A 20,175-nucleotide genomic window follows, 5' to 3' on the forward strand; every position below is an offset into this window, starting at 1 on the left:
TAATTAGGCAAGGCCGAGACGACAATTAGCAAGACCAGGCCATAAAAGAGATTCCCTGGTCCACACAAAACGATTACCTAATAGTATGGTATGGTATTACCCAATAAATGGTATCACATCCTTTTTTACCTGATCCGTGTATAAAAGCAGGTTAGAGCAGAGAGTCAACCATTCACTCAGCAAACATCTGGAGAACAGCATCGTCATCAACCGAAATGGATAACTCTACGACGACCTTAAGCTACACCCACAAGCAGCTTACAGCCAGCAAACTCACTCTGGAGATAGACCAACGCCCAGAATCGAAAAAGGATAGTCTGATATACCAGGAGAAGGAATCCGCCAAGCGCCGCCAAACCAAGGAATTCTTCCGCCCCTGGCTGGACAACAAAAAAGAGGCATCCCCACCCACAGCCTGTCCACCAAAGTCCACTGCTCCCGCCTTGGGTCCCACCTGCAGGCCGACACTCGCTGAGACGCCCCGCCAGCTCAGCCCCCGGGAGCACCAGCGTCGAGATCGCAGTCTCCTCAGTCGCCGGGCCGAGCAGGCACAGGCGCAGTACCTCCAACTTATGGCCGTGCTGGAGCAGCAGGCTCACACGAATCTCTACTACCGTCAGCTGCTGCCTCGGCAACATCAGCAGTTTCTCAAGCAGATGGCCCTCGACCAGCAAATGCTCGCAAATGGAGCACAGCAATAATATGGGCGGCGAGGCGAAGAGGAGATATCTATATTGATTATGGACCATAATGTGATTTAGACCCTAATTCGATAAGCCCTAATTTTTTTTATTGAAAAAAAAATCTTTACTCGGTGTTAGTTTTTCTACTTTAATACTTTGCTCAATGAAAGGGTTCGAATGGAGTTCACTCGAGGCATTGCAGCCAGCAGTACTATAAAGTTTGAGGGAAAATTAAGCCTCTTGTGCCTCGATTCCTAACATAAGGATTGATTTTTATCAGCGACCGTAAATGTAATAAGTTTAAATATAACAAATAACAATTAGTTCCCAATTTTTATTAAAAAATAAAAAAAAACCATTATGTTGAATGCAAAATCGTAAAATATACGATTTTTCTATTCCTGCACTCTGTCTATCCTTTTTCCACCACCACCAACATTATAACGGTTTCCATACTGAACTGTCTCCCAGTATTTCTTTCTCCCTTAATTTCTTTTCTTACCAAAGAATTCTGCGACTCTTATATGTTAGTCCCAGGCCAGTCCCAAGCCAGGCCATATGCAGGGCGGAGGGCCAGTAGCTATTTGCAGTGTCAGAAAAGGATTTATTAGCTTCCGTTTCTTCGTGCACGCCAATTTTCATCGTCCCAGTGCGATATTCAGTAGTTTCGGGTGGCAGATGGATCCAGAAACTATGCTGATGGAATTTTCTGATTGTTGTGATTAACAACTCAACTAGTTTTTGTTTACCTTTTACATTCTTTATTTACCACCATTTGTTTGCCATTTTTGTTGGTTTAATACTAATTCACAATTCTTTGTTTTCAAATACATAATAATAGTTAATAATAATATATATGATGCCTGTACGTACACGGGCATATACATACACATACACGTTGTACGTTTTCTAATGAATTTCGAGTTATACTTTTCTGTTTCTTCTTGTTGGTAATACATATTGTACCTTTAAAATGCCTTTCCCTTCCATCATTAGCGTTAACATTTTCATGCGTTTTCTAACGATTTTATTAGTTTTCCTTTCGAATTTTGTTTTTGTTTTTTTTTAGCTTGTTGTTGTTCATTGAAATCTTGTTTCGTTTATAATTTGAATGTGTTTTCGTATTTAATTGGTTAACAAAATTTCGACACATTTAATTGGAAATGTTGAACCATTTGTTTTTTACGATTTTGCTTAAATGCGCAGAAATACTCGTACTTTTGAAGTAAACAATTTGCTTGCTTGTTGTAGTTGTTGTGGTTTTTCTTTTGCATTTGGTTGTTAATTTAGTTTTAGTTACTTACTCGTAGATTTCACTATTACTCGTACGTTGAAATTTAATTTATTCTCCTTCGCAATCCACGACCGCATGCAGCTTATTAAAATTTTCATTTTTGTGTGCTCTTGTTAATAACAGTTGAGTGAATGATTTGTTTTGTATACTCGCATCAATGCCTGACATCTCCTCACATCTACTAATGCTCGTCCCCTGTTGAGCAGCCGTCCATGGATGAGCCAATGGATGACTCCGATTGAGCAATTAAATCAACTTTTATTGGAGCGTGTAAATGTTTCGTCCAACCATTTGGGTTTCTTAAAGCTTTTCCATTCTCTCGTTTGTTTCCCCAACAACTTCAGAACAAACTCTCGCCTCGGGTACAGAGAGCTACATGTCTATACTATGTATTGTATATGCAGGGATGTGTGTACTGTATGTACTGTATGTATGTATGTATACAGGGGGTATATATTTTAGATATATGCTGTCCATGTTCACGTTCACTCACTTCTAGTTTACTAAAAATCTACAAAATATAATATTTGAATTTGTCTCTCTTTGCTAAATATATTCTGCATATAGTACATATACTCGTATTCGTATTGTAATGATTGTTTAACATTTACACATACATATTTCTTTATGCAAGTTTAAACATTTCGGTTTGTTTGGTGTTTGGTGATTCTTGATGAGGTCAACTTTGAATTTGTTTACTTTGAAACGTTTGCTTTCCGTTTAATTTAATTTAATTCATTTGATTTAATTTAATTTATCTTTTGCTTGCTTTTTCTTTAATTTTCATTTAAGAATGATCTTGTTTAATTATTGATATGTGCTTACTGTTTTACGTTGTGGTTAATATGAACTCTGGCTTTAGTTTTTGTTTATATTTTTACACATTCCAAAAAGGTTTATTCGCTTCTTTTATATATATTTTTTAATTATTTTTTTTTGTTAGATTTTCTTCTTTTTTTAATAATATTCAGTCTATATAAACATACATTTATACATTTATGCTAAATGTTGGAAAACAAATTGGGAGAAACGAGGCGAGGGAAACTGACACGAAAACGAAGCACATTTTCAGTTCTGCTAAAAACCTAAACCAAAACTGGTTAAATTTATCTAAAAAGAAACTGGGAAAAAAATAACATCAAAATGCTGACATCAAACATCAAACAAAGCATCCTGGAGATCTGCTAAGGATCCGATCTGTCTGCAGTTCTGCTTCTGTGTGAGAGGTCTCTAGAATATGAGCTATGAGCGTTCTGTTTATGTAAATCTATCAAAAATTAATTGCATTACTTTACTAGGCTTTACATTCTTGTATTTGTATTTGTATTTGTATTTGCATTTGTATTCGTGTGTGTTTTTATTTGTTTTTTTTATTTATTTATTTATTTTAAGTATGTGTGTATGTACGAGTATGTATAGCTAGGGGATGCTACTCGTATTTGGTTGCACTTTGACTTCTGTATATTTAGTTAAATATGCTTTGTATTTGCATTTGTATTTGGTTTTGCTTTTGCTTGTTAACACATTCCTCTTGACGAGTTTTATTCATTGCATTTGATTTTGGTTTTGGTTTTTGGTTTTTGGTTTTTGGTTTTGGTTTTCGTTTCATTGTTGCATTTCGGTTTAAGTTGACTACACTTTTATACGAGATTTGATTTCATTGTTCAACAGCTTCCCTCCCGTCATTGGGGGTCGCCTATGCATTTGAATATAGATAGAATTCGCTCAACATATATGAAAACAACTATTTACATACACATAAATATACGTACATATACGTACGAGTATGGGTACTTCCATATTTCCATTTCCATTTCCATTTGACTGTAACTCTAATCACTTGCTAAGTGTTTGCATTTTTGGGTTCTTAGGGTACTTAGTATAATGCTGTAATGGTGCTGTCCGTATGGTTCACAGAAACAGAAACCAACAAAACAGAAAAACTGAAATCATTCTGAGCCCCTCGTTAGGTACAGTAATTTCGTTAATTTGTTTGTTTCTTTGTTTGTTCTGAGCAAAAAGTATAGGTCCTAGTTATTTACTTTCAACATTTTATGCTAAAATATAGATATACATATATTCTTTTTTTTTATTATTTTTCGGTCGTGCTTTATATCGTAGAGTTATTTTTGCAGCGTAGTGCTTGCGCGGAAAACATCCATTGAAATAATGTATTTTATTTGATTAATTTACTAAACACTAAGCAACTCAATGCCAAGCATATCTTAAAGTTAAACTTTACTCCTCCCATCCTCTATATTTGCGCCACTAAAACTGCCAATTAAATTTGTCAAGTCCAAGTCCATGCACAGTGTTCCCCAAGAGCAGACAAAAACTATTATAATTTTTGTATTGAAATATTTTAGCAATAATTTGTTGTCCGACTCTGGCTGATCTTGGGGCCACTGATCATGTGCATGTGTACTTGCTTTACACCTGCACCGATATATAAAATTTAGGCGGATAAATGGGAAATTAACTATGTAAAAATTACTTAAGCAACATAATTTTAGGCAGTATGTGTTTGACATTTCGGTTGTTTGTTGTTCTTCATAAGGAGTATGGGCCGAACGTATTGTAACTATTTGTGGAACGACAATCTTGAACACAATTGATGCATTTTAAGGTATAAATATAACTGAGCTTTAACTTAAGGTGCTACTAGTATGAGTTGTAACATATCCATGTTCAACTTAGTCCATTCAAAGTGTTTAAAATTGTTGGAAATTGCATCCAGCATACAGCATATAGCATCCAGCATCCAGGAGCAACTACAATACGGATATCCCCCCAGCTATCGCAAGGGGATATCGTAAGGGGATGTTGCTAAAGGAATATCCCTAATATTCTAAATTTATTCAATATTATGGTCGACAAGCACTCCTACTCCTCCTTCAAGTCGCTAGCAGACAGAACGAGTCTACACATTTAAAAAAAAACTGGCAAAGCTTTTACAAAATTACGAAACTACGTTTACAAACTACAATGCCGTACAATACCAAGTGCAATACTGATTCGATCCGATCTGATCTGGCAGATACCTAGTTGGGAATTTGATTTGAGCAACTTCAAAGCAACTCTAAAGCTAACCACTGTGCCCGAATCCGCCCCCGCCCCCGCCATCAGCAAGGTGGCGCTGCTCCTCGCTGATGGCGTTGCGCGTCGCCTCGCACTGGGCACAGTGCTTCTCCAAAAACTTCATGGACAAGTGGAACGTATACCGGTGCCGGGTGCAACGCCTTTACATCTTATACTCGACGATCTTGTTGGGGTTAAGGAACTGCTCCCGCTGCGACGCATCTAAGTGGGCTACGGTGCGCGTCAATGCCGAGCCCGACCCCGAGCCCGAACCAGAGCCAGAAGCAGACTTGTGTTTCCCGGAACCATCGGCCACGGCAACACCTACACCGCCTCCGCCCCCACCACTGGTTCGTCCGGAATCTGTGCCAATCGGTTGATACACTCCCTCCGCACTGATCACCCCCACATTGACGCCAGCAACCACGGGCTGCTGCAGGTAGCCAGAGTACTGAGGCGGAGCCTGGTAGTTGGCTGGCGGCTGCTGCTGCTGATGCTGCTGTTGATTGCCGGCCCGCGGCTGCTCCGTATGCGGAATGGGGTATTGCTGCTGGTGGGCATAATCCTGGCTACTGCCACCGGCGCCAACACACACAGAAGTAGCGGCCGCCACCGAACCACTGAACCCGCCTCCAGTACCGCCCACAGTGCCACCACCGCCTCCTCCGCCCATGCGAGAGCCCGAGTCATCGTTGAGACCCTCGCCCATCTCCCCGTCCCGATTGTGGCGGCCCCGAATGCAGAGCTTGGTGAACAGCCAGACCCGTCCCCGGTACAGTAGGTAGCAGCAGAAGTGGACAAAGAAAGTGAAGATTATGGCACAGGCCGTAACAATAATGGCCTTGCCCGGCTTGGTCCAGTCCATCATAGGATAGATGGCAGTTTGATTTTTCCTAAGAATCATAATAAGAAGCCATTAATCAGCCGGACTGCCGAGGAAAGTGCTGACCACTCACCTGTCTGTGCCGCCGGCCAAGAAATAGATGCCAGTGAATATGGCATACGCCAGTCCAATGCCCGTGGTAAAATAGGCGTGGCTCATCTTAATCGGATGCCCAACAATGGCCAAATCAATGAGCATTATAATCGAGTTTAGCACATGCACCATAATGTTCAAAGTATCAATTTTGTGGATTTCTGAAAGGGGATTGCAAGTATTAAAAAACTAGAATTCGACTTTGATGTTTAGCTTAGGTTATTCTTAATTTAAAGTATCACTAAGTACTACTCTCAAATGAAATGATTTGCACCCAAGCAATTACTCCTTAATCGTTTCCATTAATACATACGATTACTGTATATTTTGGCATTCATAATAGTACGAATGTAACATTTTAGTAATTTAGTCTTAGAAGAACATTCCGATTATAAAAATGCTCTTCCGGCTGGGTTGCCCGCGGCTCATATTCCGCTCCTCCCAACACGGGCAATGAGTCCTACGGTCTCTGAGCGAAACAGTCTGTCGTAGGCAATCTCGATATCGTCGACAGCATCCAGGAAGGCATAACAGGCCAGAAAGTCGATGAGCAGAAGGATCGAGCAGAGCGGTATGTCCAGATAGGGTGACTCATTGCCCCAGTATCCGTTGATCACCTGCGACTGGAAAAGCAGCAGTGGGCAGATGGCTGTCCAGAGAACGAAGCGAGCTATCCACACAGCCACTTTATCGTGGTTCTCGTCGGTGTGATCCGATATGATTTTGCACAAGAAAAAGGCTATAACCGCCAAAATGAACGAAGTGAGGGCAATGTAGAGCAGCGGGTGACACTTCGGTGGCAGCCAGTAACCGAGCAGTAGGAGGAGGCCCATCATCACAATTACTTCCAGGGCCAAGAGAATCACATGGCCGGCCGTCTGCATGCACAGCATAGAGGCAGTGCCCAAACCGAAGACAACAGCCATGCTGCAGCTCATTATCCAGTTGATCGGAAACTTGCGCCGCAGAAACATCATGTTCATATAGAAAAACATGGAGAGTAGGCCGAGGCTGAAGAAGGAGAAGGCAGCCGGGCAACAGCTCTTGTCGGGCTCGTTGTTGATGAAGCCAAATGATATGATTAGCAGGATGCTGATGAAAATAAACACTAGGGCCGTTCCATAGATCCACAGATACAGCCGCAGTTTGGAGTGGCCCCTTAAGCCCCTGTGTGGATCACTCATCGATGTGAACCGTTTTTGTGTTTTTGCTTCTATCGTCTGGCTCTGTCATCTGTCGGTGTGTTACTTTGGGGCACTGAATCTGACAGGCAGTATGTCACTTAATAAAAAATCTGTACACAGCCCGACTTCGCATCGGATATCCACAGGGACGCAAACGGATGTAACGTCGAGGCCGGACGAGTACGACGATGTATCTCTTTATGACGCGGTTGATCCCAGTCCGAACGATTTCTTTCCATATGATGACGATCCATACAACAATGAGCCGTATCGGGACGGACCATATGAAGAGAGTCCGCAACAGGAACAAAAACAAAATGAAGGAGCGTCCCAGCCACGGGTTAGTGCCTATGGAGACACTGAGCACGACATTCAAACGGAGACCATATACCTCGACGTGGATGAGGAAAAGAAAACTATACTGACAGGTGCCCGAGGACCCTCCCTCTTGGCCTTTCGCTGTTACGTGTACGTCCTCATCTTCGCCCAAGTGTCCCTGGCTTCGCTGCAATGGATGATCGTCACGTACGCCTGGAAGCCAAAGCTGCACCACATCGAACGGAATATGAATGTGCTGCTCCTGTTCTTGGCGTGGCTCAACTTGACCCTGGGCTTCTTCGGCTTTCGGCGGCTGCAGTTCACATTCCCCCTAAATTGGATCATCTTCGGATGCATCTTCGAGAGCCTAACCCTGGCGGTCATGTGCTTCAGCCTATGCGAACTGGCACTCACCTGGCACTTCGTTCTCGCCGGCATTAGTGTGCTACTCATCTACACCTTGCTGGGTCTGTGGGTGCCGAAAATGCTGACCGCGGACCTTTGGATTCTGATATTTGTGAGCATCACTGTGTTGATAGTATCCATTATTACCCTCCTCTCGGGGCTTGCTATGCACGTTTATGTGCCCTTAACCTTATGCTTGGTGATCTTCGGACCTTGGGCTATGTACATGTCTCAAAAGCTGCATACAAAAAAGCGACCCGGTTTCACCACACACCAGTACCTGGATGCAGCCGCCAAGGTGTATATCAACTACGCCATGACTGTGGGATGTATTGTCATGGCGAGCCATATGTCTGACTACTATCTCGAAAACGACGAATGTAAAGACAAATGGTTCTGTGATAGACGGTTGTTAACCTAAGATTTAATTACGTTTTGTTATAATCGATGCTTTGTCTTGAGTATGTCCATCTATTTTTTTTAGAAAATTGTTGCAATAAATTAAACTTACAGAAACCTGCTTAACGATATCTTTTCAATACTGTCAATGCTATACTTCCTTCAAAGCCAGCCGCCAACACTCTTTAAGACTACTTCCTCATCGACCCTATAGGGTCCCCGCAACTTATAAGTTTCAGCATCTCAGCCATACGAGCTGTTGTTAGCTACCTTAAATTATTTCGGGGCGGAGATGGAAGTACAATAAAAAACCCCATTTAATCGCAGACATATGAGATTGTGATACAATATAAAGTGGATATTTATAGTTAAGGTATTTGAAGTTAAGTAGTTATTAGTTGGTAATATTAAATAATGTATATCGATCGACTTACCTGAATTGTGGACCAGCAGCCAATAGCACATGGTGACAATGAAGGCATAGACAGTGGCACAGGTGTAGAGCACCCAGTACAGGTGATGCAGACGACTCTTCTTGGCTTGGCGCACGATCTCAAAGTCCTCGCGCTCCACCATCATACCCTGGGTGACTATCCAGGCGGCCAGCCAGGCCTGCACCGTGCAGAAGAGCAGGCCCCAGTGGGTCAGATAGATCCACCACTTGGCATAGTGATGCTCAAAGTGCTCCTCGGTGCGCCCTATGTCCAGCAGGGAGCATACCAGCGCCGCCAAACAGGTGATGGCCGTTATCCAGCGATAGAACAGGTACACAATGCGCACCTGCGTGTTCCGCTGCCACTAGATGGGGAGAGAGAGTGATGGGTTTAGTCTTACGACTTAGTCTTATGTGGTGCGACCACATTACCTGGCACAGATAGAAGTTGTGCCGATGGACATGGTCCGGCGTGAACTCCGGGAAGCAGCTGTTCCACAATTTGCTAACCATCATTCTTTGGTTGCCCAGACAGCTGCTGGTGTCGTTGGCGAAGTGGTTGAAGCCTTCGCAGCTGTCCTGCGATGGATATTGGTACGAGTGGTACGCCTGTTGCTGATGTCCCTGCGATTGCTGCGGGGTCTGTTGGAACTGCTGCTGCTGCTGCTGTTGTTGCTGTTGCTGATGATGATGATGGTGGAATTGCTGCTGCTGGTGGTGATGCTGCTGCTGGTACTGGTATTGGTGATAGCGTTGCTCAACCGTCTCGCGTTGCGACTGACCGACGCCACCACCGCTGATGCTGCCTCCTCCTTCCGTGCCGCCCACGCCCCCTCCTCCGCCTGTAGTAGCTCCCCCTCCCCCTCCGGCTGCGGCTGAGCCGTGCTCCGTCTGGTATTCGTGTTGCGGCGGCGTCTTGTGGCTGTGTATGCTGCCCCTGCTGCTGCCGCCTGCGCCGCCGCCGTAAGGATGCAAAAAATCGGGCAGGTCAAGAATGTGTGCCAACTGTGTGGCAACCTCCTCGTCGTCCTCGTCGTCGTCCTCCTCTGCCTGGTGCTGTAGAAAGCGCACTTCCTCGAGACTGTCGCAGTCCGTGGAGAGTAGGGCCGCCGGCAAGCACTCGTCGAGTAGGTCCTCCTCGTCTTCGGTTGTGCTGGCAAAGCCCGGCAGGTAGCCGTAGTTGTCGTAGGCGTCGTAGCGCCTTCGGGGCGTGGCCTTGTAGCGATAGCCAGCTTGCAGCTCCTCCGCCGCGTTAGCCGTGTACTCTTGGAACGGCGATAGTCTGGCTGCCGATGCTGCTGCTGCTGCTGTTCCTGTGGTGGCTCCTATTGCCGTTGCCGCTGTTGGTTGCGGTGGAAGCGTGCGCGTGCTCCGGCTGCTGAAGTAGTAGTCGGTGGCTACGCTCGGCGCCGGGGGCGGCGGGGGTAGGACTGCCGGCACAGGGAGCGGCGGCAGATAGCCAGGCGAAGTCCCAGCTGATGCTAGTAGTGGAGTGGGCGAGGCATCAAAGTTGATCAAAGCCGCTGCAGGATAGCCGCCGCCGGAATAGGCTCCCAGTCCGCGGTACGGATATGGGTACGGGGTTGTGCCTGCGCCGCCGCTGCTGGTTGTCCCGATGTAGATGTGCGCCGACGTGGAGGGCAGATGGTACCTAAAATACCAGAGCATACCAGGAAGCGTTTGAGTATCGGGTATATTATTTGTTCGTTCATTTTGCAACGGAAATTTTACATTTTTGTGGATCGTTTTTAAGTGAGGGAGAAATCATGCTTGGGACCATAATTATGCATCGAAACTCAAGAAGAGGATACATTAGAAGGAAGGGGAAAGCTATGCGTTACTTTTTCGAAAAGGTAATGGATTTCATGAACGTTTCATGAGTTCGTGTACGGTCAGGGTCATGTACATACCAGCTGGCTAGGTTGCCGCTGCCCAGACCGAAGCCCAGGCCCAGTCCCAGACCCAGGCCGGAGCTGGTGCTGGTGCTTCCCCGACTGAAATAGTAACTGTATTGCTGCTGCTGCTGCTGTTCTTGTTGCTGTTGAAGATGCTGCAGGTGTTGCTGCTGCTGATGCGGATGCGTTTGTTGCAGTTGCGGCACAAGTTGCTGCGGTGCGGCGTAGTCGTAGTGGCTGCCGGAGAGCCAACGCTGCCGCACGGGAGGGTAGCTACACTGTGCCTGTCGCTGGCTGTATAGAAGCTGCTGGTGCTGCTGCAACTCCCGTTCGATCTGTTGCAGCAGCAGTTGTTGCTGCAGTTGCTGGATTTGCAGTTGATGCTGCTGTTGGGCTAGCAATTGCTGCTGCACTATCTGCTGGTGTTGCTGCTGCGTTTGTTGCTGCTGTTGGCCACTAATTGGCACCGGTCTAAGGTAAAACTGCGCGTAATCCAATGTGAAGGCGTTCCTCTACAACTCCGCCGCACGTCCACCGCACTCACACTTTCCAGTTAATACTCGTACTCTCTTGTGCTTGTTGCTTCTGCTCCTGCTGCTGTGTCTGTGGCACGTTGCAAGTGGTCTCGCCTCGGTGTCTGTGGCTGCAAGTAGACGGTAAGCAAAGCATAATGATAAGCGTTGAGTTGAGTACTGACTGCCTTTCACATATGACTTCATAAGACACTAATTAGGCAGGCATTAAGCATACGCCATGTAGCCCAAGATGGCGCAAAATGAAAAAAGTTCTTTGCTTAGAAAGCACTTTTCTGTGACACTAATTTGCAATGGCAAAGACGCCCTCAGCTCTGAAAGAGCGTGAATTGAAAGGAGCCGAGATAGACAGTTGGAAACCAGGAGAGTACTAGTTGAAAGTAGTTTAGTTAAAGCAAAAAAAAGAAGTAATCCCAAGAAAATTCTCTTGGCATCGGAAAAACAAGTCCCGGTTAATAAGAAATATACAATCTGGAGTTAAAAATAAAGCGTCTTAGTTTGAGACGCTTTATTTTTTAGGACAATAACAAACTGCTTTCAAAGAAAACTTTTGAGATTCTTGTTTGCTCTCGAGATCAACATTTAAATTACTGTCTCCGATTGTATCTCTATAATTAGCCAAGTATCCACCAAAAAACAGAACAGCAGAAATTCACTATTCGAAATTATAGTAAAAACTTACAAATTACTGAAATTTCTCTAAATCAAATAATTAAGGAGTTGAGTAGATCTATTGTGTCTGTAAATGACCATAAATACTCGTATGGTATGTATAGAATTATCCCGACTTAAACACACTTTTGACGAACTAGCAGAAATCATTGCAAGCTCCCCCACATAAACTTATCAAAAATAGATTAGGGGATAGCCATAATAAGTAGAGAAGACGAGTATGCTGCATGTAATACTCGTATGTACATATGTTTTGGCCAAGTCTAGGCCAAATTGCAACTGTTGCTCGTGAGCAGCGCCTAATGGCCTTTGCCAGAGTCTGAAGAGCAGAGCAATGAAATCAAATCAAATCGCGCGTGCCTCAGCGAAACGCAAAATGGCGGCCAGGAAGGCCCGTTGCGGCCATTTTGGTTGCGTTGCTTCCTCGTTTGTGAATTGAGTTGCCGTCAGTTGAGTTGTCTGCATGAGAGTACAGTGCAAGGGCGGAGTGCGGAGTGCGGAGTCAGAGTAATGGTGCGGTGGGTCGGGGTAAATGGGGCAGCTAAATGCATTTGGGTGGTTTCTGTGTCTCTTTCTCCGTGTGTGTGTGTGTGTGTGGGTGCCTTTTGACGTCATCAGCAAATACTTTGCTCTTGTTGCTGCTGTTATTGCCGTTGTTTACACAGCTGCTATGAGGGTCGCATTTAGTTGTTGCAGGCGACTGGTTGTTGCAACATTTACATTGGCAATTTGCTTGAAAAAGCACTTACACCAACAGCCTCCTTGTGGGAGCACACACACATACACACACACACAAACACACCACTCATACATTGAGCGCACTGACACAGACGCTTACGTGCACACTTCCGGCCACAAGTCTGTGCTTGGGCCTAACCCGAACTTCCGACATTGCCACCATGTAGTGGATACACTTTATTCCATGGGGTCCACTGTCAGTGGAGTGGACACAGACAGTGGTCATGTATCGATTTCGCACTAGTTTGTTAAATATGCAAATTCCCGAGAGCCATTCGAAATTTATCTTTCTGCTAAGTCCCTGATTGCGGGACCATTGCGATAGACAACTTTTCAGGGGGATACTGATACTCGTACAGTAGAGTTATTTGTATTTGTTATTTTAAAAGATTTTCCATTTGAGAGCATTCAAGATTCGTTTAATTCACACTGTGATTGTTTTCTCACTTTTTTCCCTGCAACTTGATTCAACTTTTTGTTTTCTTTTTCTTTGCTCGGTTTCAGAATTTTTTTTTTCTACTCACTTTGTGTTTAAAAACTTCGTTTAACTTGTGTGCAAACTTTTTGCTTGAATCATTTTTACTTTCTTCTGTTTGACGGCAGCCAGAAGAGAAAGAGACGGCAAGTAGATATAGAGTGAGGTAGAGAGTAGAGAGCGAAAGGGAGATGGAGACTGAAAGCGGGTAAAAAGTTTTGTTCAACATTCTGTTAAAGTCTGCAACCCTGGGTGTTTATTTATAGCCCTCTTGGCAAAAATTTGACAATAGTTTGCTCGCAGTGGCAATTAGGAGCACGTAGCCACGCCGTTGCAGGTCATAAAACCCGGAATGAATTACGCTACAACGTTGCAATTGAAATGAAAATTGAAGTTTAATTGCTCCGAGCAGAAATCGCACAGATCCGAGTCCTGGGCAGAGCAGAGGAGCGAGGGAATAGCTCAATAGTCGAGCAATTGTGTGCATAAAATGCGTCATAAATTCACTCAAGTGGCCAGGGCACGGACAGCACGTCGTATGAGCGATATTTGATGAAGCCTCCACGCAGAGGCGAAGGACGAGTGTGACGGAATGTCGGAGCCGTAATCCCAGCGACAGCATTAATGCTAATTTAATTACAAAAGCGTGTCTATGCCTGCCTCTCGGGCATTGTCTCTGCTCTTCCGCTTCTCTTGTTACCCTCCTCCTCCTCCACCCATGTGTGGCTGGTACTTTCTTTAATGTTGCAAACGATTTCTCAAGGAATGCTCCCTTCTGGGCGAGTAAGCGACTTATTAGAAAGAGATTTCCTTTGTTAAAATACCTAACAAACATTCTCTGAAATTTACTCGTTAATTATTTGACTGAAATTCCCATTTGTTGGCTCAAAGTATAGCTATTCTGACAAATAACTTACGGAGCTCATTCATAGTAGAGCCTTGGACGATGGAGAAGAAATCTGCAGCATTTTGCCCCAAGACACTCACTATACTACGCGTACTCTCTGCCTCCGCCCCAAGGAAATGAAAAGAAATTTTGTTCATTTTAATTAAATTGCATTCTCGTCGCTGTGCCACTCTCATCTGGCCGCTGGAGGGGAAAACTTTAAGACAACCTCCACCTCCACCTCCACCATGACACCAGCAAAACCAGCAGCACCAGCCGCAGACTCACTCAACTCCCAGGCAGGCAGACTTACACTTGGCTGACTCGGAATTTCTGTTAATCAAACGCAGCGTTCAGTGTTCAGCATGAGAAAATGCTTAATTGTATTATTACATAACTTTCGCTGGGATGAATGGAGAGACACTGGAGACAGTGGAGGGGCGGCTGTGCCCATAATTCATTTACCACTCGATACAAAAGTCGTTGGCTATTAATTCACGCGTTTGCCAGGGATAAATCGATGTGGCCTCAAAGGATAATTAATGCGTCACCAGAGCCAGGAGGCCTGCAAATGGCAGTTCGCAAATCCCAGCCCTATATGCTATGTGGTATAGTGCATCAGTGGATCATCAGTGCCATTACCTAAACATATGTTTATTAGGCATTCGTAAATGATAAAAACATTATGTTCCAAATTGTAAATCATGGCTTTCGTATAGCATTGTCAGTGCTGTGCTTATCGGGGCACTAAACTTTCTCTAGAGTGTCCTCCACCCTCACACACACAAACGCACGCGAGTCCTAAGGCCCTCTGATGCATACATATATTCTGTCTATATATATATATATATAAAGAACAAGCGCAGTTTGTGCTTTTGTATTGAAAACAAAATCCTTGTTGAGCTAATGTACAGTTTTTTTTTTTGCAAAAGTTAGTGGAACTTAGTGGGCAGGGAGGGCTGGCTGTGGCATCAGACACATTGACGTGTTTGCTTATGTAAACAGGAAGTGGTGCGCTGCAGGCTACACAGAAACAACCAGCCCAGCCCAGCCCAGCCCATTGACAGCGTCAGTTCGAGTGGGAAATGGGAGGCAGAGTGTCGGCCATGTTTGCTGTCCTCCCTCTGCCTCTGCCCCTCACTGTCTGCCACTCCGGTATATTGCTCGAATGTGCCACAGCAAAAATATTTGCCCACATGAAATTATAGTAAAGCGCACATTTAATGAATGGCCACCACCTGGGTGTGTGTTTTTAATGAGCAGAGGCAAGGACTGCAGTCCTGCATCATGAATGGTTATTGGCAGGCGGATGTTCGCTGCGGATGTTTGGGATAGCGCACACTGTGAATATAATTCCATAAATATGGATACACGTGGCTCAACGTGTACGAAGAGGAGATGATGATGAGACAGATCCACCGGGGTGGTACTTGCATGAATTGTTACTGAATGGTGACTAAGTAAAGGGATGACTGGGTGTAGATTGGGAATAAACTAAAACAAACCAGAATAAAGATCGCCGGCAGGTCAAAACTTTGCTTAAGACTTAACAGAAAGACAGAGGGAAAAGACCATGCCCATTCATCTCAGGCGAAGAAATTTGTCCACTCAAGAAACTTCTGAGCAGAGTCAGCAAATCGTAAGTAAATTTACTTATAATGGGAATGCCAAGATTTTGTCCAAGTTTTGTTCGTGCAGCGGAAAATTTACGAGCCCGCATTTGAATCTCTGGCTTTTCACTTAATATTTGTTTATGGCACATATAGTTTGGCCAGCGACCGAAAAAATAGAGCACGACTGCCATAAATCAAACTAAAAAAATAAAGAAATATATATATAAACGGGCCAACTCGGGCTAACACAAATATTGCCTCAGCAGCAGCAGCAGCAGCACAAAGAGAGCCTTGATAAACTGCTCTGAGAGGGGGAAAAAAACTGTAGATGGCACATAGCCTGGGCGGCAAGATGGGGCAGCGAAAAAGGAAAATATGTAGGTATACGTATTTCCGACGACGACATTCAGGTGCAAGGCAGTACGCGTCAAGGAAGTTGTCAAAACATTCAGATAACATTTTCTGGCCAGGGCCTCACAAATGACATTTAATAGCCGGTCAAACGTGGGGTATGGGGTATGTGCCGGCCCTTTTTCGGTCCACCTTAAAGCCCAATTCTTAATTTGCGGAGAAACCCTCGCTCGGTGGAAGCTTCGTCGTTGTGCCACTTTATTTTTTGCTTAACTGCGCAAACATTGATAATAAATTTTACCTTGGCGTTCATTTAACATCACCTCTTTTTTTACCCTGAGCTGCCATCTACATATTTTCAAGGATTTTCCAGGAAAGCCTTCGAAAGAAATTAATCTGACCGACGCGAAATTTACGAGTTGCCTGGCTAAAGGTGCCCACGTTTTTTTCAGTCAATAGTTTCATACATACTATATATGCACCAGCTTTACCAAAAGGTTTACACAAATTTCAGTATTAAACGACCAGATCCAGGTCGAGCATTTGTCGTTTCTGATGTTTTGCATATGTTGATTGGTTCCAAATAATCTCATTTCGCTTGGATAAACACAATTATATCAGTGTTATTATTCGTGCTACAAAGTATCAGTAATAAGCTTGTTTAAAGCCATTTTGTATTGCTTCCTTTAAAGCGCATTTGACTTATTAATACGGATAAAAACGATATCAATAAACTGCAAAAGATGTATCCGAGTATATCAGTGTCTGTTTTGCAAAATTCCTAGAAATTGGCGGCACTTCTCTCCATCGGAAATCGAGCAGGGTTTCGGACATGTGGCCCACATACTTTCTGTATCAAAGATTTTTCTAGATGGTACTGATTGATTCTAAAGAGAGTTTCAGATACGAGAACCATATACAAAATACTTTCTACCTATGTTTATTCCCATTGAATAGAATATGAGGGCTGATGTATACATACAATACATACAATAATATTCAGATTAAAAGAAATGACGGATGAATTGAATTCCAAAGGGAATCAATTCAAATTCCGAGTCGAACAATAATATGTAGCTTTGATACATTTATTTCATGTAAGCCAATGGCTGTACACAATATCCATTCTTGGATAAATTGAAAATCGACCTCCTCCTTTGGCACCTGCTTGGGGCAGGGACAGGGGCAGGGGCAGGGGGTTGGGATTGTTGGATTAGCTGCACCCTCGACATGCAGAAGTCCAACAAAGAGGGCAGCAGAATGGGGAAAACATAGAAATTGAAAGCGGCCCAGACAGCAAAGCCCCTTTGGCACCCGAGATGGCTCACAACAATGCTGTCAGCTTCCTCTCCCACTGCCGCGTCACTGTGGAGGAGATGCGATGCGGCAGCCACCCCCACACGGCTGTTATGGCGGGCCTCCGCGCTGATCTTCCCGAGTCGCCGGGGAGGGGTGGCCAGAGGCGTACGTGTTGGCTTAATTAAATGTTTTGCTTTTAGTTTTTGCTTTTGTTGTGTGAATGTGATTGTGAGCATGCCTGTCATGTATATGTATATGTATGTATGTATGAAGTACTTCCGCTTGAAAGCAGGGCGTTGATTTTGACGGCTTGGCTTTCATTTACCCTCTAGTTCTGACTTATCCGCAGAGCTCTTCTCATTGGATGCACACAGAGGCTGTACAAGTAACTACAATTTTGAGACTTCCATTTAGTTCAGTATTTAATTTAGAAGTAGTTGTATTCCTGTCCATATCTAAGTATATTCAAGGTACTTTCGAAGAATTTTGTGAGGATACGATAACGATGCCATGGGCTCTGACCGCAAAGGACAAAGGAACAAAGGAGACTTTGCCTGTAGCCCCTGATGTGTCCGAACCCTGGCCACGACGATCGCTTCGTTTTGGCCGGCCTGCTGGCCGATGTTCCCCAGCTGCTTGCCGCTCCACACATAGTGGATAGACCAGATGCTTAGGGAACGCGATCTCGGCATACGGAAGTACATGGTGTAACCAGATTGGGTATCGCTTGTAAGCAACCCACATATAAACAATGATAATTCATCGGAACTGCTTCTGTGAAAGCGATATAGGAATTCACTTGAGCAGTCGGTCGATTCCAGGAACGACGATTCCCGTCGTGGAAGTGGAATATAAAGCGACAAGTCTGGTGGGGTCTTCCTTCAGTCGTTTCGGGACAGAGGCAGAGATAAGTTCACCTTTGCAGCCAACTCCAGCTTCAGCTACTGAATATTCTAGTAATTGGGGTCGATTCCACGAATATGTTAGAGCTCTGGTTGCTGATAGCAACGATTGGTCTTTTGCTGGACTCGGCGCACGCAGGGCCATGGTCAATGGAGGATGACTTGGTCCTGGAACACGATAAAGTTATCGGTGGTGGGAGTAATATAAAATTTTCTGAATTTGTGGTCATCTTAGACCAAATCAAAGAAGAAGTGAAAGCTCCCATCTATCCGCGTATTATCTGCCTGTGGCTCTGCTTTGGGCTTTTACTGATCCTGCGCCGCTACCATCAAACAAAATATAATAAATTACTAAACTAATACTATGTGACAAAACAATATATTATTTATACATTAATGGCGAAGACCCACTATTAGATTATATTAAAATAATTATTAATTATTAAACCGAATATAATCGGTTCTAATTGAATAATAAGTTATGGAGCTACATTCGGCGCAGCGCAATTAGACAACCCATAAATACACTCCGGTCACGAAAGGATGTTGAGATGTGGGGGAGAGAGAGAACGAAGAAGAACTGAAATGAGAGATAGAAAGCGAGCGAGGCCGCAAGGCGGGGGATTCATTCACAGAATATTGTTTTGCTTATTCTGGCTGTTCCTACTAATAATTCGTAAGTATTTAAAAGTTTGCACTCAAACGCACTATGCTCTAAAAAAGCAGACGGCAGCTGGGCTGCAGCTCACGTACAAGTGTATAGCAATGGCTGCCACCGTCTTTCCTGCTGTCTACTCACACAAACGTACTGCAAAACATGTGAATGTGTGCGTGCGTTAATACTGTTCGAAGGCCAGGAGCTCGGAGAGACAAGCGGCAGGTTGGCTTCAGCTTATTTTCTTCATTCTAGCTATAGCATTGATCTGATCTCAACGTTAATTCTTTGTGATTTGTAGTTCTCTTATCTTATCTTCTCTTATCTTGAAAATTCTAAATGCCACAGACTTTTGCGGCTTAAGAAGGCGGCACCACAGCAGTGGCTAAGTCGACTCGGTCCCTGATGACCAAGAAAATATATCCTTGATGGGGTCGGAATATCTTCCTTCATGAATTTAAAATATTCCTGTACTCTTTGAGTACCGCGGAATACAAGGTCACACAATAGATAACAAATATTAATATAAACAATGAAAAATAAAATTTAAAAAAATATACACAGCCTAAACCCCAGGCGGGACTTGAACCCACAATCCCCGGCTTAGGAGGCCGGTGCCTTCTCCATTAGGCCACTGGGGCTTGTTTAACTACTTAACTAAACAGCTTTTTAAATTCAATACAGATCCTTTTTTTGTCCCACAATTCCATTGGATCCACTGGGATGTTACATCCGACTTTGAAAATAATCTTCCCTTAAAAATTACATGGTTGTAACTGGAATTCTATCACTTCTATCCCTCGGTGATTGCACTTTCCACTCGTACAGTGGTTTCCTTTTAGGTAGTCGTCTTGCGAAACGAATATGTCCATTCACTTATCGGTAATTTGTACAAAGTATTTCCCATCATTTGAAGAATGAATCGGCAGTGGACAGATATATATGTAAGTGCCATCGTTCGAGTGTTTAAGGCCTTTGCGTTCGAAGGTAACGTTACCCTCCCTAAATTATGGATTTACATACTTCAATGGCATTGCTGAGTGTTGTTGTCAAGGAACCCGAGCCCCTTGACTATTTTGGTAGCGACAAGAGGATGACTTTCTCAGCAAGCAAGCTCCTTGTATGGGTATGCAGGCCAGCATACGAGTATGTGTGACTCCCTTCCTTGGGAATTCATTGACTCTCACTTATCGTAAATCAGATGTTCCTGGCTGACATTCTTGAAAAATCATGCTTGTAACGAGTGATGAACGACTCTGGCAGCGCCATAAAGTTGAATGGCATAAATGTGCGATACAATGAAAATAGGGTATGCAAGTCTCACTTTGGTGGTTTTCAGCTCACGGCCCTCATAAATCAAATAAATGTGTGGTAGCATACCCACTC

At 44.0% G+C, this 20,175-nt stretch overlaps 4 protein-coding genes and 1 non-coding gene across 5 annotated transcripts; 2 read left to right on the plus strand and 3 right to left on the minus strand.

Annotated features, from left to right (window-relative positions):
* The first annotated feature begins 215 nt into the window (after positions 1 to 215).
* On the plus strand, positions 216 to 701 carry LOC6902336 (uncharacterized). Its single transcript, XM_033379797.1, has one exon. The coding sequence runs from the start codon at positions 216 to 218 to the stop codon at positions 699 to 701; it is 486 nt and encodes a 161-aa protein (XP_033235688.1).
* Positions 702 to 1,421: 720 nt separating this feature from the next.
* On the minus strand, positions 1,422 to 12,762 carry hbt (headbutt). Its single transcript, XM_001355721.4, has 6 exons — positions 12,709 to 12,762; positions 10,681 to 11,177; positions 9,203 to 10,421; positions 8,772 to 9,135; positions 6,012 to 6,192; positions 1,422 to 5,948 (listed from the first exon to the last, which is right to left on the minus strand). The coding sequence occupies exons 1-6, from the start codon at positions 12,760 to 12,762 to the stop codon at positions 5,219 to 5,221; spliced, it is 3,045 nt and encodes a 1,014-aa protein (XP_001355757.4). The 3' UTR covers positions 1,422 to 5,218.
* LOC26533818 (uncharacterized) lies at positions 6,231 to 7,249 on the minus strand. Its single transcript, XM_015181420.2, has one exon. The coding sequence runs from the start codon at positions 7,213 to 7,215 to the stop codon at positions 6,457 to 6,459; it is 759 nt and encodes a 252-aa protein (XP_015036906.2). The 5' UTR covers positions 7,216 to 7,249; the 3' UTR covers positions 6,231 to 6,456.
* On the plus strand, positions 7,292 to 8,463 carry LOC4816130 (uncharacterized). The gene has a single exon (XM_001355720.4). The coding sequence runs from the start codon at positions 7,307 to 7,309 to the stop codon at positions 8,357 to 8,359; it is 1,053 nt and encodes a 350-aa protein (XP_001355756.3). The 5' UTR covers positions 7,292 to 7,306; the 3' UTR covers positions 8,360 to 8,463.
* Positions 12,763 to 19,357: 6,595 nt separating the features above from the next.
* TRNAR-CCU (transfer RNA arginine (anticodon CCU)) lies at positions 19,358 to 19,430 on the minus strand. The gene has a single exon. It is a non-coding gene; the product is annotated as a tRNA-Arg (tRNA).
* Between the last annotated feature and the right edge of the window lie 745 nt (positions 19,431 to 20,175).

Source organism: Drosophila pseudoobscura, chromosome 4 (genome assembly GCF_009870125.1).
Source record: "Drosophila pseudoobscura strain MV-25-SWS-2005 chromosome 4, UCI_Dpse_MV25, whole genome shotgun sequence".
Taxonomy (NCBI): Eukaryota; Metazoa; Arthropoda; class Insecta; order Diptera; family Drosophilidae; genus Drosophila; species Drosophila pseudoobscura.

Bases quoted from the DNA above. Each gene is read 5' to 3' on its own strand.
- LOC6902336 (XM_033379797.1), top strand. From the start codon at position 216: ATGGATAACTCTACGACGACCTTAAGCTACACCCACAAGCAGCTTACA.
- hbt (XM_001355721.4), bottom strand. From the start codon at position 12,762: ATGTCGGAAGTTCGGGTTAGGCCCAAGCACAGACTTGTGGCCGGAAGT. The intron at 10,422-10,680 runs GTATGTACATGA...CTGGTATTTTAG, and splicing joins AGCGGCAACCTAGCCAGCTG to GTACCATCTGCCCTCCACGT. The intron at 9,136-9,202 runs GTAATGTGGTCG...CTCCCCATCTAG, and splicing joins ACAACTTCTATCTGTGCCAG to TGGCAGCGGAACACGCAGGT.
- LOC26533818 (XM_015181420.2), bottom strand. From the start codon at position 7,215: ATGAGTGATCCACACAGGGGCTTAAGGGGCCACTCCAAACTGCGGCTG.
- LOC4816130 (XM_001355720.4), top strand. From the start codon at position 7,307: ATGTCACTTAATAAAAAATCTGTACACAGCCCGACTTCGCATCGGATA.